The 22,306-nt window shown below is 36.3% G+C and overlaps 1 protein-coding gene across 1 annotated transcript; it reads left to right on the forward strand.

The window, feature by feature from the left end:
* The first annotated feature begins 6,438 nt into the window (after positions 1-6,438).
* On the forward strand, positions 6,439-14,762 carry LOC113694222 (uncharacterized). Its single transcript, XM_027213098.2, has 3 exons — positions 6,439-7,927; positions 8,250-12,132; positions 14,570-14,762. The coding sequence occupies exons 1-3, from the start codon at positions 6,439-6,441 to the stop codon at positions 14,760-14,762; spliced, it is 5,565 nt and encodes a 1,854-aa protein (XP_027068899.2).
* The last annotated feature ends 7,544 nt before the right edge of the window (positions 14,763-22,306 follow it).

Raw genomic sequence — 22,306 nt, forward strand, 5'->3', positions numbered from 1 at the left:
GCGTTGTGCGCGGGGTGAGTCTAGACCAGTATGTGAGTTTGGGCCATCTCTAGAAGTCGAGTACGATCAAGTGGACAGTTTGCGTCGTATATGGGGTAAGTTTAGACTAGTGTGTGAGCTTGGTCCACCTCCAAAATCTAAGGATGACCAAGTGGACAGTCTGTGAGGACGCAAAATCCTTAAGTTGGGATAAACATGTGCAAGGTAAGTCTGGACCAGTTTATTATGGTTCTAATTATGCAAGAAAGTATAAGAAACCGCGTGCCTTATACTAGGGCCATCTCCAAAATCCGAGCATGATTAAGTGAGCCTAGATTTTGAGCGCGATGAAGTGGGCAGTTTGTATTGTGGCTGGGCTTAATGTTGCTTCGTTAAATGGGGGTGACTATGAGACCCCAGCTTCTGTCCTACATCAGGAGAAGTAGGGGTGAGCTTGGACCACCTCTAGAATCTGAACTTAATTGAATGGACAGTTTGCATGGATGCAAAGCCCTTAAATAGGGGAAAATATGTGCAAGGTAGAGTTTGGACCGGTGTATTATGGTACCAACTATGCAAAAAAGTGTAAAAAACTTCGTGCCACGTATGAGAGCCACCTCTAGAGTCCAAGCACCATTAGATGGGTTTGGGTTCGAGCACGATCAAATGGATAGCTTGGATTGTGAACGGATTTTGTGTTGCGTCATTAAGTGGGGTGAATGTGAGATCCAAACTTCCGTCCCACATTAGAAGATGTGGGGGTAAACTTGGACCATCTCCGGAGTCTGAGCACGATCAAATGAATGGTTTGCAAGGATACAAAGTCCTTAAATAGGGATGAATGTGTGTAGCGTGAGTCTGAGCTAGTGTGTTATATTCCGACTATGCAAGGAATTGCGTGCCACGTACTGGAGAGACCTCCAAATTCCAAGCACAACTAGGTAAGTCTGGATCCAAATATAACCGAGTAGATAGTTTAGATTGTGATTGACCTTTGCATTACATTCCTAAGTAGGGGTGAATGTGAAAACTCAACTTCAGTCCCACATCCGATCATGACGGATTAGGGATTGAAGATTATTCTCATCAGAGATTAATTGTAATCGTCATCAAAAGTTATAATGATACCGTTTGTGTTATTACATTACCATTTGCGTTGTTATGACGGAAGATGACTGGTAAATCCAAAACCAAGTTAATGAGATTTTGACATCTTAAGTTAAAAGAGATTTTTACATCTGTTTAAGCAATATAATTTTCTTCATAATTTGTTTGGTCAGTATGTTATTTGTTTATTTTACGTCAAACAAGAAAGTGAAACAGTTGCCTAGAAAATAAAGCAAGACATAGACAACTGGAATGCAGAGACTACAACGTTGTACTGGAGAGAAGTATCTGAAGGCTTTGAAGGTTTCAAGTTCAAGCCCCAGTCCCAGCCAAATATTCCAATTAAAACTTCTAATGCAGAGAAAGCCTGTATTAGCATAGCAAACTTCAAGTTAGGCCCAAATCTAAGAAATTTTTGATTATACATTTTTCGATGCATCAACTATTGTTTTTGTTTAACAAAACAAGATAAAGATTAAGCATTTGCCCGCGAAGAGATTTATCTATTTATTATCCTTCATTTTCTTCCCTTATTGCATACGCGGAGCCAAACTGCTTGGACCAGGAGATGGTCCTTCAGATACACTAGCCTCGTATGAGAGTTTTGTAAAACTATTGGGACCAAACTGCTTGTCAAATACACCAACCTCATATTTACGTACACCGTTCAGGAATGATTGCACTGACGATAGTTTTTGCGACAGCCAGGGGTGCTGTATCGTTGTTGCTAGGATGGTAAGATCGTATTGTACTCCTGAGGCATTTTCAAACACTACATTTCTTTGCTTTGCTTCAGCAACTCCCTCAAATTGTAGTTTCGTGTTGGAGGCTTCTTTGTTGTGCTCATCCACTGCAAATTTTCCAAGATAAATCACCCGAGACTCGTTGATTGGGTTGGGGATTGTAAACAGTTTTTCATCGACTTCAGCTTCTGTGCAATGGGCAGCCACCAGCATTGCTAGCAATGTGAGGAGAAGAGCGTGAAAATAGAGAACCATTTTGATGTGTTTTGATTTTTGTTTACAATTAAAATGTAGATGGAAGACAAGTGTGTGATTCGTGAAGACAAAGCTTTGTGATTAAAGTCATCTTATAGGGATAAATTTTGAGGAGCCATTGAGTGTCTGCATGTTTACATTCTTTAATTTAGTAATTAAATGGTTTCTCTTTCATTTATTAGTCTTAAAGTTCTTATAGATGAAATTAATGTCTTAATAAGTTTGGCTATCTACTTTTGACATTATATAGTCTATCTTTTATTTATTCTCCTCAAGTATAATGTAGAACTGTTCTTGCAGCGCCTCATAAATAGAATATTAGGTGTATTTGGATATGAGATTATTTGAAAAAATATTTTAAATAACATTATAGCATTTTTTCGTAATTTGATATATGTGAAATAAAAAAATAAGATTAAAAATAGTGCTTAAGATGTAACCAAAATAATGTTTAAAAATTTTATTTCGAAATTATGGTATCCGAACGAACCCATGTTTATGCATGGAATCCTTTCAATTTTACTATTGATCAGGTCTTTTCACTGAGAAAGCTATTCACATAATTCATCATCCCCACAATATTTACCCCGCATGCAAATTAATAAACCACAGCAATGATCTTATGTTCAGATATGTTTGATAACAGCAAGAGATAACTTCTCATATGGAGAAAGGAAGAGAGACAAAATGATATTGATCACAATGTATAAAGCAAGCAATTCTTCTTTGGTTATGGTGATAAGTTAAAATTCTATGTTGATAGGGATCCTATATGGAACTTCGCTAGTACACACGAATACAATAATCGTGGCAACTCTATGAGTAATGAGAGATTGGGAGATTTTGTCATTTTGTTTTTCTATCATAATAGTTATATTCTCATGTAGACAATAAGGAAGTCTAGTTTTTTTTTTTTTTTTGGATAGATTGGCGATTCACTTATACACTCCATGCAATTGGGACGGGAGGGGGGGGACATATTAAAGTATTGAGATATCATCCTATGATAATAGCACAAGTATTGGTATCTATTCCATACCCAAGTGACTGCAACAATAGTGCTTAGGCTTTTTCCAAAGATACGAAACTCAAAATAATAATCCAGTCTAATGGGGAGACCAAAGAAAAGTATGGAGACAAGGTTGAAAGAAAAGCATAGAGATACAAGAAAGGGAAAATAAGAAATTGAACAAATCAATGAGCATGTTTTTGTTGAGATCTGGTTTGGAAACAATAAGCAATTATACTTCAATATTAGACAAAATTCCAACCAGTAGATTTGTTGACTACATAATTTCTAGCATTCTTGTGATTACATGTTTGCAATCCTACAATTCAGTTAAAAAATTTTACAATATTGACCATGATCTCAGGTTGAAAAACATTATAGTGCTTAAAACTGCTTGGGAACCCAATTTTTTGGAGTTTTTATTCGATAGGTTTTTGTGTAACTTTTGTCTATAATAACATCTAAAAACGTTACAAAGTTTTTAAATATACATTTAAAAACATAAAAAAAATGTACATCCATTTCCCTCTTCTATCATCACTTTCCCATCTTAGCCTACCATCACCGCCATTAGTCACCGCTGTCATCGCACTATCACCATCTAACCTTCCCCTCTTCTTTTTTCTTTTTTTTTCTTCTTCTTTCCCCCTCCATCCCCTCCTCCTTCCCTCCCTCCTCATCCTCTTCTCTCCCCTCCACCTCTTCCTTCTCTTCCTGCCTTGGGGAAAAATAGAAGGAGGAGGAGGGAGGGAGGGAGGAGGAGGAGGAGAGGAAACTGGGAGGAGGTGGAGGGGGAGGGAGAGAGAAAAAAAAGGTAGGGAGATCTGGGGGCCACTCTAGTGGAGAGTCTGTGCAATTATTTACCGTTGCAGCTCAGATTTGTACATATCACTGCATTTGGAAAGAAAAACTAAGATGGAGCCGTCTTATATCCTAAAATGTTATAGAAAGTATTGGACAACAATTTCACAAATTCATTGAGACCATTTGGCTTCCGTCTCATAAAGTTTTGAAATCTCAAAATTTTCAATTGTCTTTTACTTCGCACCAGCAAATTACTTCCAATTTTTTTCTTTTATCTTCCTCACGGATTGAAGAAACTCTAAAAAAGATTGAGTAGTTCTTGTCGATATTCTTTTTTGCCTTGCTCTAGGTTACTCCAAAACACCAACAATGAACAGTAAAGGCAATTAAAAAAAAGGCCATGAGTCATTTAGGCAATCTTAGAGCATGATGACAACTGCAATTCCATTACAGATTGGTTGGTTATCTTTTGATTGATGTAAGCCCCTTGATTTTTTAGCTATGTACCATTTTTTTACATGCGAATTGTTTTTTCTGAAGGTTATGTTTGGGATCTTTGAATCCTTTGCTTATTATAACTTGAAAGCATGGAGTATGACATGAGATGATCATTTAACTATTATATGTGTAAATGCTCCCCTAGTGCGAGATTAAATGTTAGACAGATATTTTTTTACTTTCAAACTTGCAAGTTGTAAATTTCAATCAGGAACAGCTTTTTCCCCTTTATGATCTAATGATTGTTTTTGTTCTATGTCCATTCACATTGATATCTGGCTTTAAGGGTTAATTTTTGGTGGTAGTCCTTGTGTCTTTGATTTAATACTCATGAGAGAGGTTTGCAAGTTTTTCCCATAAATTTACTTTGAAATAAACTTTTCAAGTTTTCTAAAGTTCAACTAAAATTTATATATATGTAGATTTTAACTGTATAGTTCTGCATTGCTAAATTGATCCCTTAGTTGGAGTGAAATTCATATCAACCAAATTAGTGCTCTTGTCCAGTATAAAATTGTACTTTACTATATTCTATGGTGTACCGATAACCATAGTCACTTACAAATATAAAAAAGTTATAATAACTAAAAGAAAGAAGATAAGATGATTGTAAATTGCAATAAGATATTCATTTGCATTAGTAGTTGACTTAGTCGGATAATATATTTGATGTATTTGATTTAGTCTGATAATATATTTGATGTATAAAAGTCAACCACATACATAACCAAGAGACCCCTAAATACTTTGAACTTGTGTTAAATTGCTCCCTTAGTTGGGAACAATTCATATCAATTAAATTGACGTTCTTTTCCAATATTGTGGTATATTTTACTAGATTGTATAGCATATCGATATTTATATCCACCAAAAGGTACTAAATGGTACAGTTAAAAGAAAGAAAATAAGAAGAGCATGAAATGCAACAAGGTACTCTTTTGCATGAGTAATTGACTTAGTTTCAAAATATTTTTGATGTGAATACATTAACCACATAAATAACAAAAATGCCTCTAAATACTTAGAACTCATGTTGAATTGCTCCCATAGTTGGGGTGCAATTCATATCAGCCAAATCATATTTTTCTCTAGTATAGTGGTGTACTTTATTTATTGGATTGCATAGTGTACTAATCATTGTTGTTATTGGTTTCTGATGTATTCAGGATTTGTATTTCCCATGCACATGTTTGAAAAAATCGTTTAAAACGTCCCTCATAATTTGTAAAATAACTTTTTTCATCCCTTATTTTTTAAATTGTAATTTTACATCCATTACAAATTCGCATTGGTCAAATTTGGTCCTTATCTAGGTTTTCGATTAATTTTTTACCGAAATCTACCATGTGCCTTGCACATGATCATTTTTTTAGGGGTAAAATTGTCAAACATATTTCACATAATCTGATCCATAGTCCCTCATATTTTACAAAATGAATTTTTTCATCCTTCACATTTCACAAAATAAAAGTTTTCATCCCTCATTGATTATGTGTACGATAGTCTTTTCTTATTTTTGAAAACTCATATATATGTCTATTTGATTTCACCTGAACAATACAAATAGTATGTAATATATCTCTATTTAATTTCATCTGAATAAGTTAATTATAGTTATAGATGAAATCAAATACACATATTTTACATGCTATTCGTATTGTTCAGGTGAAATCAAATAGATATATACATGGATTTAAAAAAAAAAAGAAACTATTCGTACACATGATCAATAAGAGATAAAAAAATTCATTTTTTGAAATGTGAGGAAAGAAAAAATCGAATTATGTGAAATTTGATTTAACAATTTTACCCCTAAAAAATGATCACGTGCGAGACACGTGGTGGATTCCAACCAAAAACTAGTCAAAAATCTAGGTAGGGACTAAATTTGATCAGTGTGAATTTGTAAAGAATGTAAAATTACACTTTTAAAAATGAAGAACGAAGAGCTTTTCCATTCAGAGATTAGGATCTTCTCCAACTCCATTAAACATACTTCAAGCATCAACTCTTGCCTAAAGCTTCTTTTTTAGCTGACAATTCATGGCTGCCCTTCAGCCTTCGGCTGAGGGGCAAGATTCACCTATAGGAAAAAAGTCTTTCTCACAACTTTTCTCACAACCAGCAACATCTCCTATCCACATTAGGCAAGCGTCTGTGTACAAGGGTGAAGCAGCGGTAGTTTTTTCTAAAGCAGATGCGGACAAACTTGCAGCGCCTTTTCAATGGGCTTTAGTGGGAAAATTTTCTCACGGGAGACCGTCCTTGGAAGATATTCGAAAGTTTTTTGCTTTGTTAAACCTGAAAGATCACGTTTCTATTGGATTGATGGACTACAGGCATGTTCTCATTAAGTGCACGACTGAAGCTGACTTTAACAGGATCTGGATGAGAGGGATTTGGCAGTTGGGCAAATATCCGATGCGGGTGTTTCGATGGACAAGGGAGTTTCATGTTCTCAAAGAATCATCTTTGGTTCCGGTCTGCGTAGATCTTCCAGCTTTGCCTATTCATTATTTTGACAAACATTCATTGTTTTCCATAATTTCTCCTGTAGGAAGACCTTTGTTTATAGATTCGGCAACGGCTGCTGGAACCCGTCCTAGTTTGGCAAGGGTTTGCGTGGAGCTAGATGCAGCGAAGGTTGTGATACCAAGAGTATGGGTGGCTGTTGAAGGGGAGTCTGGATTTTGGCAACGTATTGTGCCAGAAAACATGCCACCATACTGCTCATATTGCTCTCGCTTGGGGCACTCACATGAGCAATGCAAGAAGAATGCAACTGAAAATGAACCTCGGTATCAATATAAGCAAACAACGAGAGCCAAGCATGATCCGCAGAAAGAAATAAACAATGTTCAGGTGTCTAATTTAGACAAGGTGCAAAATCCAGATGCTAACTCCAAAAAGACAACAGAGGTGCTGACTATTTCTGCTATGGTCACTTCAGATGATACTCCAAACGCAGCGCAATGCACAGATTCGGTTGATAATGATGGTAAGCCAAAAGGAGTAATAGAGGAAGAAGTCAGGACTGCCAAGCAAGCTGAGAACGACGTCGTACCAGTTCACCAAGATGACAAATCTACCGCTATTATTGGAGATCAGGATGCTGCAATAGGAGATGATACCAGTCCGTCGCCTTCTGCTGTGCATGGGTATTCCGATTCTGATCATACCAGGAAGGATGCATTGGATGGGGAACAAGGAGAAATGGAAAACCAGCTGGAGAAGGCCCATGAAAATGAGTATGAAGGGACCCATTCTGATTTGAATAAACACTTTATAGAGGAACATCAACGCATGGCCGACAGAAATTCTTTGCAGCACCTCTATGTGGAATTGTGTGGGCCGCAGAATACATTTCCTAAAGAGCATGGGATCGATGTAAATCAATTGCCAATTAGTGCAGCAAATTTGTCTCCCACTTTAGCGGATCCACAAGAAACTTTGCCGGGCTCTTCAAGTCAATCTTTAAAGATTGATCAATCGGGGGTGGCAGACCGAAATTCCAAACAAAAAAGGACGAAAGGTGCGCGGGTAAATGTCCCAACCGACAGACAGCTTCGGTCAAAGACATCAAACAATAACTCATTTCAGGTTCTCTCTCATGATTAGTGGTATTTTTTGAAATATTAGAGGGGTAGCTAAAGCTCCAAATTTAAGAAGATTGATTAAACTAGTACGGTCTCATCATGTTCATTTTGTTGCCATTTGTGAGCCAAAGTTAGACGTAGCTAAAATTGAGTCCATTCGATTACGTCTATTATTTGATTATGTATGTGTTAATTGTTCGAGTGATATTTGGGTTTTCTTTAGTAGTCCATTTGTTTGCTCGATTGTGGGTAATTCAGATCAGCATATTTCTCTAGAAGTTCAAAGTCCGCAACTCCCTACTCCAATAATTATGTCCTTTGTTCATGCAAAATGCTCAGTTGATGAGCGCCGCAATTTATGGAGTTCATTGTTAGCAGATAAGCCTAGCTTACTTCCTTGGTGTATTGGGGGTGATTTTAATGTTATTTTGGCACCTCATGAAAAATATGGAGGACGTCCGTTTGGTATAGCAGAAGGGGTGGATTTTATGTCTTTCATGGAGGAAGCTGGGGTATTTGATGTAGGATTTTCAGGAGCCAGATTCACATGGTCCAACAATCGACGGAGTAGAGCTCGCATTTCTAAGAGGTTAGACCGATTTTTAGTCAATGGGGCTTGTCTGGATTTCTCTGATGCCATTTCTGTCCTTCACTTGGCTAGACATCCGTCCGACCATTCACCTTTAAAGATTTCTTTTGTGGCTCGGTCCAATAATAAACCTCGGCCTTTTCGATTCTTGAATGTTTGGACAACCAAACCTGAATTCTTGGAGGTTATTCGACAGGCTTGGAATCAAGATATCAGTGGGTCTCCGTTGCGTGTCTTATGTTCTAAATTATTGGCAACGAGGAGAGCTATTCAAGCATGGAACAAGCAACACTTTGGGAATGTGTTTGACGCTGTGAGATCTGCAGAAATGGCGGTACAAAGGGCTGAGGAAAGTGTAGATAACAATGCCTCGGAGGAGTGTCAGATTGAGCTCAACAAGGCTCAGGCGGAGCTAAGGCATGCACTATCAATTGAAGAGCAATTTTGGAGACAAAAAGCCAGGGTGAAATGGCTTTGCCAAGGAGACAGAAATTCAAAGTACTTTCATGCAATAGTAAGACAGAGACGGTCTCAAGGAATGATACATCGTATCAAAAATTCTGACGGCGTTTGGGTGGATAATGAGGATGATATAGCTAGTGCGGCAATAACTTATTTCCACGATCTCTTCAACGATTCTTTGGCATCATCTTCAGATATGCTAAGCCTTATTCCGCCTATGATCTCGGGGGAGGATAATGCAAAGTTGGAAGAAGTCCCATCAATTGAAGAGGTACACCGAGTCTTGAGGTCAATGGATGAAGAAAGTGCTGCTGGCCCAGACGGTTTCACAGGGAAATTCTTTACTTTTGCATGGCAAGTGATCGCTCAAGACGTCTACAAAGCGGTACTCAGTTTTTTTTGTGGAGCGGAGTTACCTCGGTTCATTACCTCTACTTCAATTGTACTAATTCCAAAGGTGCAAAATCCTCAAGATTTTTCTCAATTCAGACCCATCAGTCTTTGCAATTTTTTCAACAAACTTTTATCCCGGATCTTGGCAGATAGAGTGGCGGATATTTTGCCAAAAATCATTTCACCCCATCAGACGGGATTTGTTAAGGGCCGTAATATAACGGAAAATTTTCTGCTAGCTCAAGAGGTGATATCGGGTATGGCGAAAAAGAATAGAGGAGGCAATGTGGTTATGAAGCTAGACATGTCTAAGGCATATGACAGAGTGGCATGGAGTCATATTATCAATGTTCTGAGGAGGTATGGCTTTGGTGAAAGATTCATCGATATGGTTTGGCGGTTGATTTCAAATGCCTGGTTTTCAATCATTATCAATGGATCCTCATACGGTTTTTTTAAATCTTCAAGAGGACTCCGGCAGGGTGATCCATTATCACCAGCATTATTCATTATAGGGGCTGAGGCATTATCTAGAGCATTGAATAACCTTGCCCGGAAACCAGGTTTTGTGGGATTTAAAGTTCCGTATGGATGCCCGCCTATTACTCATTTGGCTTTTGCGGATGATATTCTCATATTTGCAAATGGATCCTCATTTTCCCTGAAGGCTATCATGGAAGTGTTAGAGGCTTATCAAAGATGTTCGGGGCAGCTGATAAATGTACAAAAAAGTTGTTACTTAATCCATCCATCGATGCCATCGGCGAGACGACGGGTGATTGATCGTATCACTAGGTTTGCCTGGCAATCATTTCCGATACGCTATTTAGGGTTTCCGCTCTATTTTGGAAGATGTAAATCATCTTATTTTGGAGAAGTGTGTCAATCGATTCTAGCAAGGATTTTGTCTTGGAAATCAAGGCTACTCTCCTTTGGAGGTAAGATAATTCTAATCAAGCATGTATTATCATCAATACCAGTTCAGCTGATGTCAGCAGCGGTAATCCCGAGTAAGGTGTTTAAAACTATAGAAAAGGCATGCTCGACATTCCTGTGGAGATCATCACCCGACGAGTCGAAGTTTCACTGGATACGTTGGTCCCAGTTGTGTTATCCGATTGAGGAAGGAGGAGTTGGTTTCCGGAGACTCCGTGATGTATACACAGCTTTTTCCTGCAAGTTGTGGTGGAACTTCCGAACAGGATCATCGTTGTGGTCGACATTCATGAAAGCAAAATATTGCAAAGGTCTTCACCCTTGTCAGGTTGAACTTAGGAAAACGGATTCGTCAATTTGGCGAAGGATGGTAAACGTGAGCCGACAAGTGGAGCTGTCGATGTTATGGGTGGCCAAACATGGGGCGTGTCATTTTTGGTACGATAACTGGTTGGGAAGTGGTGCTTTATTTCTACAAGTTCCGGTTATCCCACATTTATCATTCAGAAATTTCACACTCAATGGTCACTGGGATTTGAATCTTTTATACCAGACATTGCCAAGGGAGAATGTTTTTTCCATTTTAGAGCAAATGGTCCCGGAAGAAGGAAATGAAGTTGAAGTCATTTGGATGCCCACAACATCCGGAAAATTCTCCCTAAAGTCCGCTTTCGGGGATATTAGGCAGGCTCGCCCCACGTCTATGGTATTTGCCTCTATTTGGCATTCCCGCATTCCTGTAAAAGTTTCATTTTTCATGTTGAGATTACTTCTGGGAAGGATTCCGATACCAGATCAGTTATGCAAACTGGGTTTCCATTTACCTTCCAAATGCTTTTGTTGTTCTGCGGCATCTGAGGAGTCTATTGAGCATTTATTTTCCAATGGCCACATAGCGACGGTCATATGGAATTATTTTGGAGGTCTATGTGGATTGAATTTTTCAGGATCTTACTTACGAGCTCGCATAGTAGGTTGGTGGTTGCGATCACATGACTATGAGCTACAACGGTTTATTGACCGCATTCTTCCAAGTGTAGTTTGCTGGCAGATTTGGAAGGCGAGGAATAAAGCAATGTTTGAGGGTATCCAGATGCGATCGTCGGCCATTTGCCAAGCCATCTTCGCAGAAATCCATACTATGGTGGGAATACAGTTCAAAAAAGTTATTCGACTGCAATCATTCAGTCAGTTGTATGATTGGACGATTCCTTCTGGTGGCAGGGTTGCATATAAAGTTATCCGCTGGGAGACAAAGGAGACAGGAAGGTATATACTTAATACGGATGGCTGTGCTAAAGGTAATCCAGGAGTGGGTGGAGGTGGTGGGGTTCTTCGGGATTCAACTGGCTTACCACTGATTGCCTTCTCGGCCTACTTGGGAGAAACTACAAGTCTCCGCGCAGAGGCTCGAGCTCTTCTAATTGGCCTTCAAACGTGTATACAAAAGGGCTTCGAAGACATATGTGTACAATCAGATTCATTGGTTTTGATTGGGATCATTCAGCGTCGTACTCAGTATCCGTGGCAAATTCGAAGAGAAGTTAACCAGATTTGGAAGCTAGTAGAAGATCCTGCTAGATTCTCACATTGCTATCGGGAAGCTAATACAGTTGCTGATGCTTTGTCTAATGTGGGAATATCTCATCCACAGCAACAAATCAAGGTTTACGATACCTTTAGTATGTTCCCAAGACTGGCTCGTGGAGCAATCTGTTTGGACAGATTAGGAATGCCTTCACTTCGAAAAATCACAAATATGTAAGAGGAATATTTTGTATTCAATCCCATGAATAAATAATAAAAAAAAAAAAAAAAAAAGAGATTGGAACTAAAAAAAAAAAAAAAAATGAAGAACGAAAAAAGTCATTTTACAAACTGTGAGTCACGTTTTAAATGATTTTCCCTACATGTTTCTAGTTGAATAATAAAACTTTTGAGTTTTGCCAAAAGAACAAAAAACTTGAAGGTTGCAAAGTTGATTTTTGACCAAACTTTATCCTGGATTCATGTGCTCCAAGTTGGTTTTTTGAAGGCTTTGAAAGAAAAAAAGTGCGTTTCTTCGTAGTATCTTGAGTCTTTCCAACCATAAACCAAAGATAAAGGATGATTTTCGAGAGTAAATTCTTAAATTGTGATGGAAAAAAAAAAGTTATTCTACAAGGAGATGAATTTTGAGATGAATTGTTAGTTTCTTCATTCTTCTTCTTATTCTTCCTTGCGTTTTCTCTCTTCCAAACTCACCCAATTCACAAATCTTCATTTTTGCTTCATAATCTTACTAAAAACCATCAACCCAACAACTTTTGAACATCATGCAACCTTTCTAATTGAAAAATTATCAAATCTTTTAATCTATAAGAAATATAACTTTTTTGTTATTTATATACAAAGAATTACTAGTAGATAAAAACAAAAATGATTGTGTGCTCCTAATAAAAAAAAAGCAAATTTTGAATATAATTTTCTAAGAATTCGCATTTATCGGATGCGAGATACAATAAAGCCGAAAGCCTACTAGTTCGATTAAGATATATTGTCACAAATTATTATCAAGTATTGATGGCAATATTATGGGATCTTGTTTTTTCCAGTTCTGATGAATTTAGAGCCTTAAGTAGTAAAATTTGTAGAAATTTGCATTGCAAATTGTAAATCATTTTAAAATTTGCAGTGAAATCATAAAGCAAGGGAAAATGGCATTACAACTAAAGCAAAAAGAAAAATCATGGCAAAATCTAGATTCATGGAAAAATCATGGCCACCAAGAAGAAAACGCGACCACAATAAGCGACCATGAGTTCACATATTGTGTGGTCGCGTATTACAACCTGCACCCGCAAAAATCATTTAAGGGTCAGAAATATAGACCTCGCATTTGATCAATGCGAGGTCTATATTTCTTTTCTTTTTTTTTTGGATTTTGTTGGTCACAAAATTCAAAGGACTTCGCATTCAGCAAATGCAAGCTCCGTAAGCTCGCATTTGCTAAATGCGAAGACCCCTTGGACAGAATCTAGCACTCAAAATGCCCGCTTTGTAGAATTTTTTTAAAATTCATCATAATGTTAGAAATTTCTCTCTAAATCATGGGATCATGTCATTACAAAATTCAGAAGCTATGAATTAAAAAGTTGACATTTATGACTGTATGGATAGCTCCCTTCTTTTCCCTCTGAGATTGACAATTGAACATTGTTTCTGCATTGGCAATTTCAACCAAACAATTAAGTTGTTACTCATACTATGCACAGGTAATAATTAGAGCTGTTAAACGAACCGAGCTGTTCGGTAGCTCGGTTCGTTTCGACTCGTTCGAAACCTTAAACGAACCGAGTTCGAACTAATTTTTTTGTTCGATTAATAATCGAGCGAACACGAGCAAGTTCGCGAGTTTTAACGAACGTTCGCGAACATGGATATAATTATCATTTGACAAATTTTAGGATTAATTTTATGGTTGAAATTTTATATTTGGAGGGCAAATTGCTTTGTTTTATTTGTTGTTTTTATGTTAATGTTAGTTCTATAATTAATGAATAATAGAATTTAGTCACTTAGTTGCTTTAACTGTTTTTTAGAATGATTAATGATTTGTATGGCATATTTAAGGCTTAAAATAATTTGGATTCCAGCATTTCGAGCATGTTCGCGAACGGCTCGTTTATGTTAAACGAGTCGAACACGAACTCGAACTCGAACACGAACTTTGCTTAACGAGCCGAACACGAACACAGGTTTGGAGTTCGAAAATTAACGAACGAACACGAACGTTGTTCGAATCGCTTAACGAACAGAGCTCAAATATGAGATACTCGGTTCGATTCGGTTCGTTTACAGCTCTAGTAATAATTAAGGTTTTTTGTCAGCATCTTGGGCGCTTTTCTTGATTGATACTTGAGTTCAGAATTTTATTTGTGCTGATTATGTGTTGTATGAATATCCATGCATTATTGCCTCTGTAATGCACTTTCTGGAATGCACACCTCAACCTTGAATTTGCTCCTAGATCTTGGGAATCATGTAATTAGAAAATTAAGAAGGTACTTAGGTTTCCAATAAAGATGTGTACATAGTATTAACATCAGTTTCGAAGTTTTAACAGACTTCCAATTGAAAACTTGCGTTCTTATTCTGCTTAAGTATTGGTCTGGGAATTCCAAAGTTTGATTCATTTTGCTTTGTTCTTAATTTTCAGTTATGCTTATTTGGCTGCAACCCAACTGGGGCAGCGCATGAGGTTTGGAGGCACATCAAAGACTTCTCCCAGCCATGGCAGTTCACATACTGGTTCTGTTCCGGTTCCACTGTTGCCGCACCTGAATGAAAACGTCTACAATTTGACAATCTTCTCTTGGAATGCTTTTGATGCCCTTTTGGAACTATACTAAAACAGTTAGTTTTGGACAAATGGCTTGTAAAATAGTTTTTGGTGCTAACCTCTTCTAGTTAGGTGTCAACGAGTAATGAAACTCGCTCGCAAATTTAGCTTTAACTTTAGGTCTATAGCTACGTATGCAGGTCTTGTTGCAAAAAAAGTTGTGTATTTCAAAAGATTTCATCGAAAAATCAACGAGACTTTCAATCATTTTGTAATGTTCAATTTCTTTTTGTGCTTTCGATGAGTTAAAAACTAATGTGGCCTCGTGCGCAAAAGGGAGAAATTGAGTTGTGCCAATTCAGTGCAAATCAGTGGATTTGCAATAACAATTACTGTTTCTGTTCCTTCTTTTTATAAGAAGAAGGCTTGTTTAATTTTGGAAAAACATTTCAACGTCCTAAATACTATTTAGCATAACTCAATCTTGGTCCACACTGGTTGTGATCTATCATTTTAAACAAGTTGTGCTTTCCTACGGAAATTGTCCACCAGTGGATGGAAAGGGTATCGATAAAAAGTCTTAGATACGGTACTGGAGACTTATGACACTGAATTATAGCTGGTAAGGAGTTTGCTTATGATGGAGAGAAGAGTCTTGTTTTCTGTTAGCCCCCATGGAACAAACTTGAGTTCTTGAGTTTACAATTGTGCTTAAGGATGTCTCTTCAATTTACATTTGTTCTTATGATAGAGTATTTGTGTGTGTGTCATATATGTATATATATATATACATACCTGCATACATACACACACGCATGCATGCATGCGCATGCACACACTAAAAATAGGACACTAAAATATTTATGGGTGCAGTGGAATTAATGCATAAGAGAATCAATAAATGAAGATCAATGGTAAAGTTAAAAGCGAAACTTGTTAAGACATGAATTTAATGTGTATGAGATTTAAGGCTATTAAATGATAGATAGAACCATTCAATTACGAACAAGAGAATGAACACAAACAAATGCAGAGTGGCCTCTTCAAATTCACCCCTATAAATTACTCCATGAACAAACTTCTTTCTCCGCAGGGATTCATTATCTCATAAGCACAGACAGATCCAAAAACACACCAAAAATGGCTCTTCATTTCAACTCTCTGGTCCTGGCAACGCTAGCACTAGTGCTGGTGGCCAGCATTAACACAGAAGCAAGATTCGGTACTCGTTGGCGGATTCTAGACCCATACGACCCCCGTCGGATTGAACTTGGAGAATTGGCAGTCGATTTGTACAACAAGCAGGCAAAGACCAACTTAGTATTTGAAACAGTGGGGGAAGTATATACCTAATATTTCAATGGCGAAAACTATAGGGTGCATCTTATAGCAAAGAAGGGCGATAAGCCTGAGCAGTATTGGGCATTTTTACACCAACATCCTTTTGGTAATGTCACAACACTGGTATCCTTGGAAATTTCACCTCCCTATTTGGCTCCACTTCCTCTCCACATAGTCCACTGGTTAGGGAAGTGAAGGACAAGGAAAGGATAAATAAGTACGTTGCAAGAAACTTAGGCTTTGTCTTCTTTGGTTTTGGAAGGAAAAGTGATAGGTGAACGAGAAAAGGAGTTGAAGAAAAAAGTGTTATTCTTTGTTAGATAGTTGACTCATGAAAGAGCAATAGAAAAGAAAAACTACGAAGTCTACGATTATATATTCCTAACTCTCTATTGGCTTGCTTTTATGTTTTAAATTGTCTTTTATGTGCAATGACTACCTTAAACATTCTGGATGGAAACTAACCTAAATTATATTAGGTTCATGAGTAAAGGGTTATGTCCCACATTGGTTCTAAAGATGGAGAAAGAGCGGTTAATTTGTAAGTAAGAACCCAAAGACCTAATAGTTTAAACTTTTGGATCAGAGTCGGGTTCCTGACTTATATATTGGCCTCTTAGGTGGACTCTCTCGAAATTTTTCTCCCTATCAAATTGGATAAAAGTTTCAGGTTGCGAGACTAGTCTACTCGTGGACAAGTGTATCTTTCTCCAAGTTGAACCAGTGAAAATTCTTTTTTTGATGGTGGACTGAAGTGCCAAGAATTTGGCTAGTGTTGGACTAGGTGCGCTATGAGTTTGGCAAGGGGTCCGGTTGGTGTGAGATGGAGCCAAGGGTTGACAGAGATCCAAAAATTCAATTTGGATATTGAAGAAGAGTGGATCCATGTTTGGGAGAAGAGGTGACCTTAGATGATAAGGTGGGCTTGTGTTGAGTATTAAAATGGATTCGAAGAAGGGTTTGTAATTTGGGTCTAATATGAAAGGTTACTCATGAAGAGGAAGATTTGTTAGATTAATGAGTAAAGGGTTATGTCCCACATTGGTCTGAGAAATTGAGAAAGAGCGGTTAATATGTAAGTAAGGGTTCAAAACCTAATAATTTAAGTTTTATGGTCAGAATTGGATTCCTAACTTGTATATTGGGATCTTTGATAGATTCTCTCGAAGTTTTCTCCCTATCAAATTAATCACTTAAAATTGAAATCGTAGATCTAGAACGGAAAAGGACTATTTATACATATGACACAGTCAACATTCTAGATAACTTTGTGGAAAACTAATATAAAGAAAAGAAAAAAGCAATACTTGGAGGAAAACAAATTTAGGTTAATTACAAAATGAATGATCAAAAAATGCATGATTCTCATTTTCTTCCGCTCATTGTCCAACTACAGTGTTAAGTCTGTTAATTTGTTTTTAAGTTGTTCTTAGTATGATATGAGCAACTCAAGAAATTCCAATGGATCAAAGGTCAGCATTTTGGATGCACAAAAATGACATATTTTCCCTCAATGAAAGCAATGATTTGTGAGTAATCATGGGATTTCGCATGTATAAAAATGACATGGATACTATTGCATTCACTTTGTAAATGCAAATATTGATTTGTGGGTAAAAATTCATTCAAGTGTAGATTGTTTTACCAAATCCACTGATTGTTGAATTAATAGATACCATATTCCTCTTTTCCTTGCATAATGACACATCACCTAAAGAAATTAATTTTAGTTTGCAATTCTCAGTCGATTATAGTGCAACATATCGAAAAGTTTTGGGGACAAACTGATCCACTTAAAAAATAAGGTGGGCAAAAATGCATAATCTTTGAGAGGTTTGTTATCTCTAAACCACCAAATTTAGAACTAAAAGTCTTTTTTTTTTTTACCTTTAGTGTTACACTCCCTCCCCCGTGCCACTCAACCTGTACCACCTCCGAAACTAAAAGTCTTTATTTCTAATTTAAGCTGTTAAAGCTTAGCATATTAAATAGCTAACGATATCTAGTAATAAGAATTCACCACTAACATGCATTCGAAAGAAGGATAACCAAAATTTTGAAGGATTAAATTTTTATGCATTTTCAGTATGGAGAATATTTTTACATTAGTGCCATAAATGCATGTTACATGTGAAAAATAAATAAATTTCAAATTGGAATTAAAATTATGTAACGTACATGTAAACCTATTAATGTAACAAATTCTCATAACGAGTCTATATGTAGCATGTTAAAAGACAATTCCCAAGAAACCAATATTATTAGTCAACCGCCAATTTGTATAGTTATTTTAAATTATAAAGGATGTATTAACATTCTAAAGTCAAGTTCATTTAGTTTTGGTTATGATGATTTTGAGAACTGAAATCCAGTACTCTCTTCAAAGTCCATATTATGGCCAAGTCACATTTTATCGGTTATTGACTCGAAAAGAATCTGCATGGAAGACCCCAAATATGAAGCAGTTGGGATGCTCTGTGCTATTATCCAGTACCAAATTTAGTGCTGATCCTACTTATCACACAAGAATAGAAGAAACTTAAATAAATAACACATGATAAGTCAAATAAACAGGACACTTAATATATATAGTGGTACTGAACATCCCATGTGAATGTGAAGAGAGTAAATTTTTATTTTTTTTGTTAGGATGAAAAGCAAACAAGAAGCAAACAAATAAAACAAAGAAATCAAGTTGAAAACCTAAAAGTAACTAAAGGCTAAACGCACCAAAACCCATTTTTTAGCATATAAGAAATGGCTTAAACTAAAAAAGAAAAAACAAAACACCGTATTTTAGAATTAAAAGTGACCACTGATAGGCATGTTAGCCTACCACACTAAATCTAAATCCTGTTCATTACTAATTGAGCCCAATGGATTTCATTTCTTTAAATTAGGAAAAAGGAAAAAAATAAAGAAATTGTCCAACGGGCATTTCAATAACACATGTAATAAGAGTAATCTGCCAAGTGTAAAAAATTAAAACATTGAACCAAAATCTAAAAATTGAATAAGAATAAAGGGATTAATAAATGTGAAAGTGAGTATTTGCATGATATATTTTGTGCCTCGGGCCAACTGTTAGAAAAGCCTATAAGAAATTTAAGCTGAGTTTATTTTCAAATTTATATGACAAATTTTGTGCACCCATTGCCAGTTTAACACCAATGCATCAGAAAAAGCCAATATTGATTTCCGAATATCATACTTAAACGTCTTAGACTGCTTGAAATATACATTGACTCTCCATCAACACACGATACTTTGAAATGATTATACCATCAACACTCAAACAAGAGTACAAGACTATACATATAAGCAACAATACTTGGAAACGAGCATTTAACACAGTTATAATCACCACACACACACACACACATGTATTTATATGCGGTCAAAATCATTTTGTATTTAATCAGTGAATAGTGTTCTAATTTTGCAGTCTAAAGATTAAATATCACTAAAAATGCAAAGGCACATAAGATACTAGTAAAGCACAATCTAGCACATAAACTAGTAAGTAAACCGATAAGTTATTTCACAAATGTTTCAAAGTAAAGATAGAACATTTAATATTTGGATTTTTTTTTATATATGTCATGAATTCAACAGTGACAATATATACACTATTAGTATATATAATATTTACTCTATTTGGATTAGTTTTTTCCATACTAATAGTGTATACACTATCAGCGTTGGATAAATAACAATTATATACTAACAGTGTATAATTGTCTTTCCTACACTAAGAGTGTATACACTATCAGTATTTGATGAATAATAATTATACAAATTTTGAATTTGAAATTCAATTTTTTACATATGACATGGATCTAACAATAATAGTGTATATGCTATCAGTATATATAAGATTTACTCTTAACATTTTAACATACAAATATAGAAAATGAACTACTGTCAAATGCAAGTCAAAGATAGAACCTTTAATATTTTGTCATTTCTTGAGTAGGTTTTAATCAAATTTGACAGCCCCATATTATGAGGTACAATAACATAAAAGAAAGTTCCCTTCTAAGATTCTACACTGATCAAAATCGTGGGGAAAAAAAACAAGAAGCTCAATTACTTGGTCAAACCAAAAGCTATTAATCACGTTCAACATTAAACATATCAAACACAATCAAGTAGAAGAAAGATTCACCTTGAAGTCAAGCAAGACTTGAATTACAGAACTCCATGAACCAATATGAAAGAACCCTTTTCAACCCACTTCAATTTGAGAGAACCCTTTGAAATTAAATTTTGGATTGAGGGATCTTGAGGAATTGATAATTAGAGTAAGAGCACAAAGCGGCAATTTTGGAGTGCTCGATGGTATCAGAAGAAAAGAAACTCCTAACCAATAATTGCCACAATTAGTGGGTGGGAAATTGAATCCTCAGACTAAACAAAAAAATAGCATTTTTTACCCAAAAAAAAGAAAGAAAAATCCGGCCTCATTCAAAAGCTAGCCTTACCAAAGCCAACTCCGATGAAGAACAGAAGTGAATTGGAATGAAACTCATCATGAAGATGCTCAATGACTCAAGACGGCCGGATAAATCATGAAAATATAGATAACATTCGTAGGTAAAGAAGTCAATAGTTGAGTTATCTGCTAGTTGTTGTTTTAAACATGCCCCAGAATTTCTGGTATTGTTATAGCTTGAAATGAAATTGATTGATAACCAAATATATTGATGATTTAATTAGCTGTTAATGATGTACTAGGAATAGACAACAACAAGGCTTTTAGTATCATTTCATGGAATCTTCGTTATTATGGTTCTGAGTTCATTAAAATATTTTTCTCCTTGCTGTCAATGCAGATCCAGCCTTGACTTTGGTATTAATGTTGGAGGGAATTTTAACTTGAAAAGCAGGTAATTAATTTTCTCAATAATGTTAGAGACAAATTATGGTAGACCGGTAGTACAAAGCATGTTGAAATGGTGCTCCAAGTTTATGTTGCTGTATATCTGCTTCAAAAGTTTAACAGTCTCGTAAATGGACAAAACAATTTCTTGAACTGTAGCAAAATAGGCAGAAAAACTTTCTTTTGAAGAAAACGATCCTGAAGATCCAGAACATCAGCCAGGAACCCTGCATCATTGGTGCTCCAGCACCTTTGAATAACCAATTAGAGGTTGCATGAAAACTATCAAACTTTGCATGAATTTTGAGGGAAAAACAGAAAGAGACACTGATTACATTGAGTATTCAAATGCCATGAAGTGGCACTTCAAGGAAAGCCAAGTGCTAATATATAGACAAAGATTAAGCATTTGCCCATATTTCGATGCATTTGCCGGCGAAGTGATTTATCTATTTATTGTCCTTCATTTTCTTCCCTTGTTGCTTGCGAAGCCAAACTGACCGAACTAGGAGACGATCCTGCACTGACGGATGGGAGTTTTGTAAGGCTATTGGAACCAAATTGCTTGTCAAATACACCAGCCTCATATTTAGAAACACCGTTCATGAACGATTGCACTGATAATAATTTTCACGAGAACCAGGGGTCCTGTATCGTTGTTGCTAGGATACTAAGATCGTGTTGTGATCCCGAAACATTTTCAGACACTACATTTCTTTACTTTGCTTCAGCCACTCCCTCAAATTGTAGTTTGGTGTTGAAGGCCAATTTGTTGTGCTTATTCACTACAAATTTTCCAAGATAAATCGCTCGAGACTCGGGTTAGGGACTGTATACAGTTCTCCACCGACTTTGGCTTCTGTGTTATGGGGAGCCACCAGCATTGCTAGCAATGTGAGAAGAAGAGCGTGAAAATGGAGGCCCATTTTGGTGTGTTTTGATTTTTTGCTTACAATTAAACTGTTGTTGGAAGACAACTAAGTGATGTGTGAAGACAAAGCTTTGTGCTTAAAGTCATTTTATAGGGATAAACTTTGAGAAGCCATTGATCAGTATCTGTTTACATTCTTTAATTTGGTGACTAAATGGTTTCTCTTTCATTTATTAGTCTTAAAGTTCTTATAGATAAAATGAATGTCTTAGTACGTTTGGCTATTTAATTTGACATTATATGGTCTATCTTTTATTTATTCTCCTCAAATATAATGTAGATGCAAAAAGGAATGGCAAAATAGATGCTCAAAACCAACCTGTCTTCTACGAAATTCTTTCTTTTAGGTTCTTTTGAAACGTTGAAAGATGATAAGGACTTAATCAAGAACTAGTTGTCCTCCATCGTGTTCTTATTTGATGTTTACACATTATTATATAAATCTATAGCAAAAGTTTGT

The sequence above is a fragment of the Coffea arabica genome, chromosome 1e (assembly GCF_036785885.1).
Source record: "Coffea arabica cultivar ET-39 chromosome 1e, Coffea Arabica ET-39 HiFi, whole genome shotgun sequence".
Classification (NCBI taxonomy): domain Eukaryota; kingdom Viridiplantae; phylum Streptophyta; class Magnoliopsida; order Gentianales; family Rubiaceae; genus Coffea; species Coffea arabica.

Excerpts from the sequence above, each read along its gene's own strand:
- LOC113694222 (XM_027213098.2), top strand. The coding sequence starts at position 6,439 with ATGGCTGCCCTTCAGCCTTCGGCTGAGGGGCAAGATTCACCTATAGGA. Across the intron at positions 7,928-8,249 it reads CAAACAAAAAAGGACGAAAG|ATCAGCATATTTCTCTAGAA; the intron begins GTGCGCGGGTAA and ends TGGGTAATTCAG. Across the intron at positions 12,133-14,569 it reads CTTCGAAAAATCACAAATAT|TTATGCTTATTTGGCTGCAA; the intron begins GTAAGAGGAATA and ends CTTAATTTTCAG.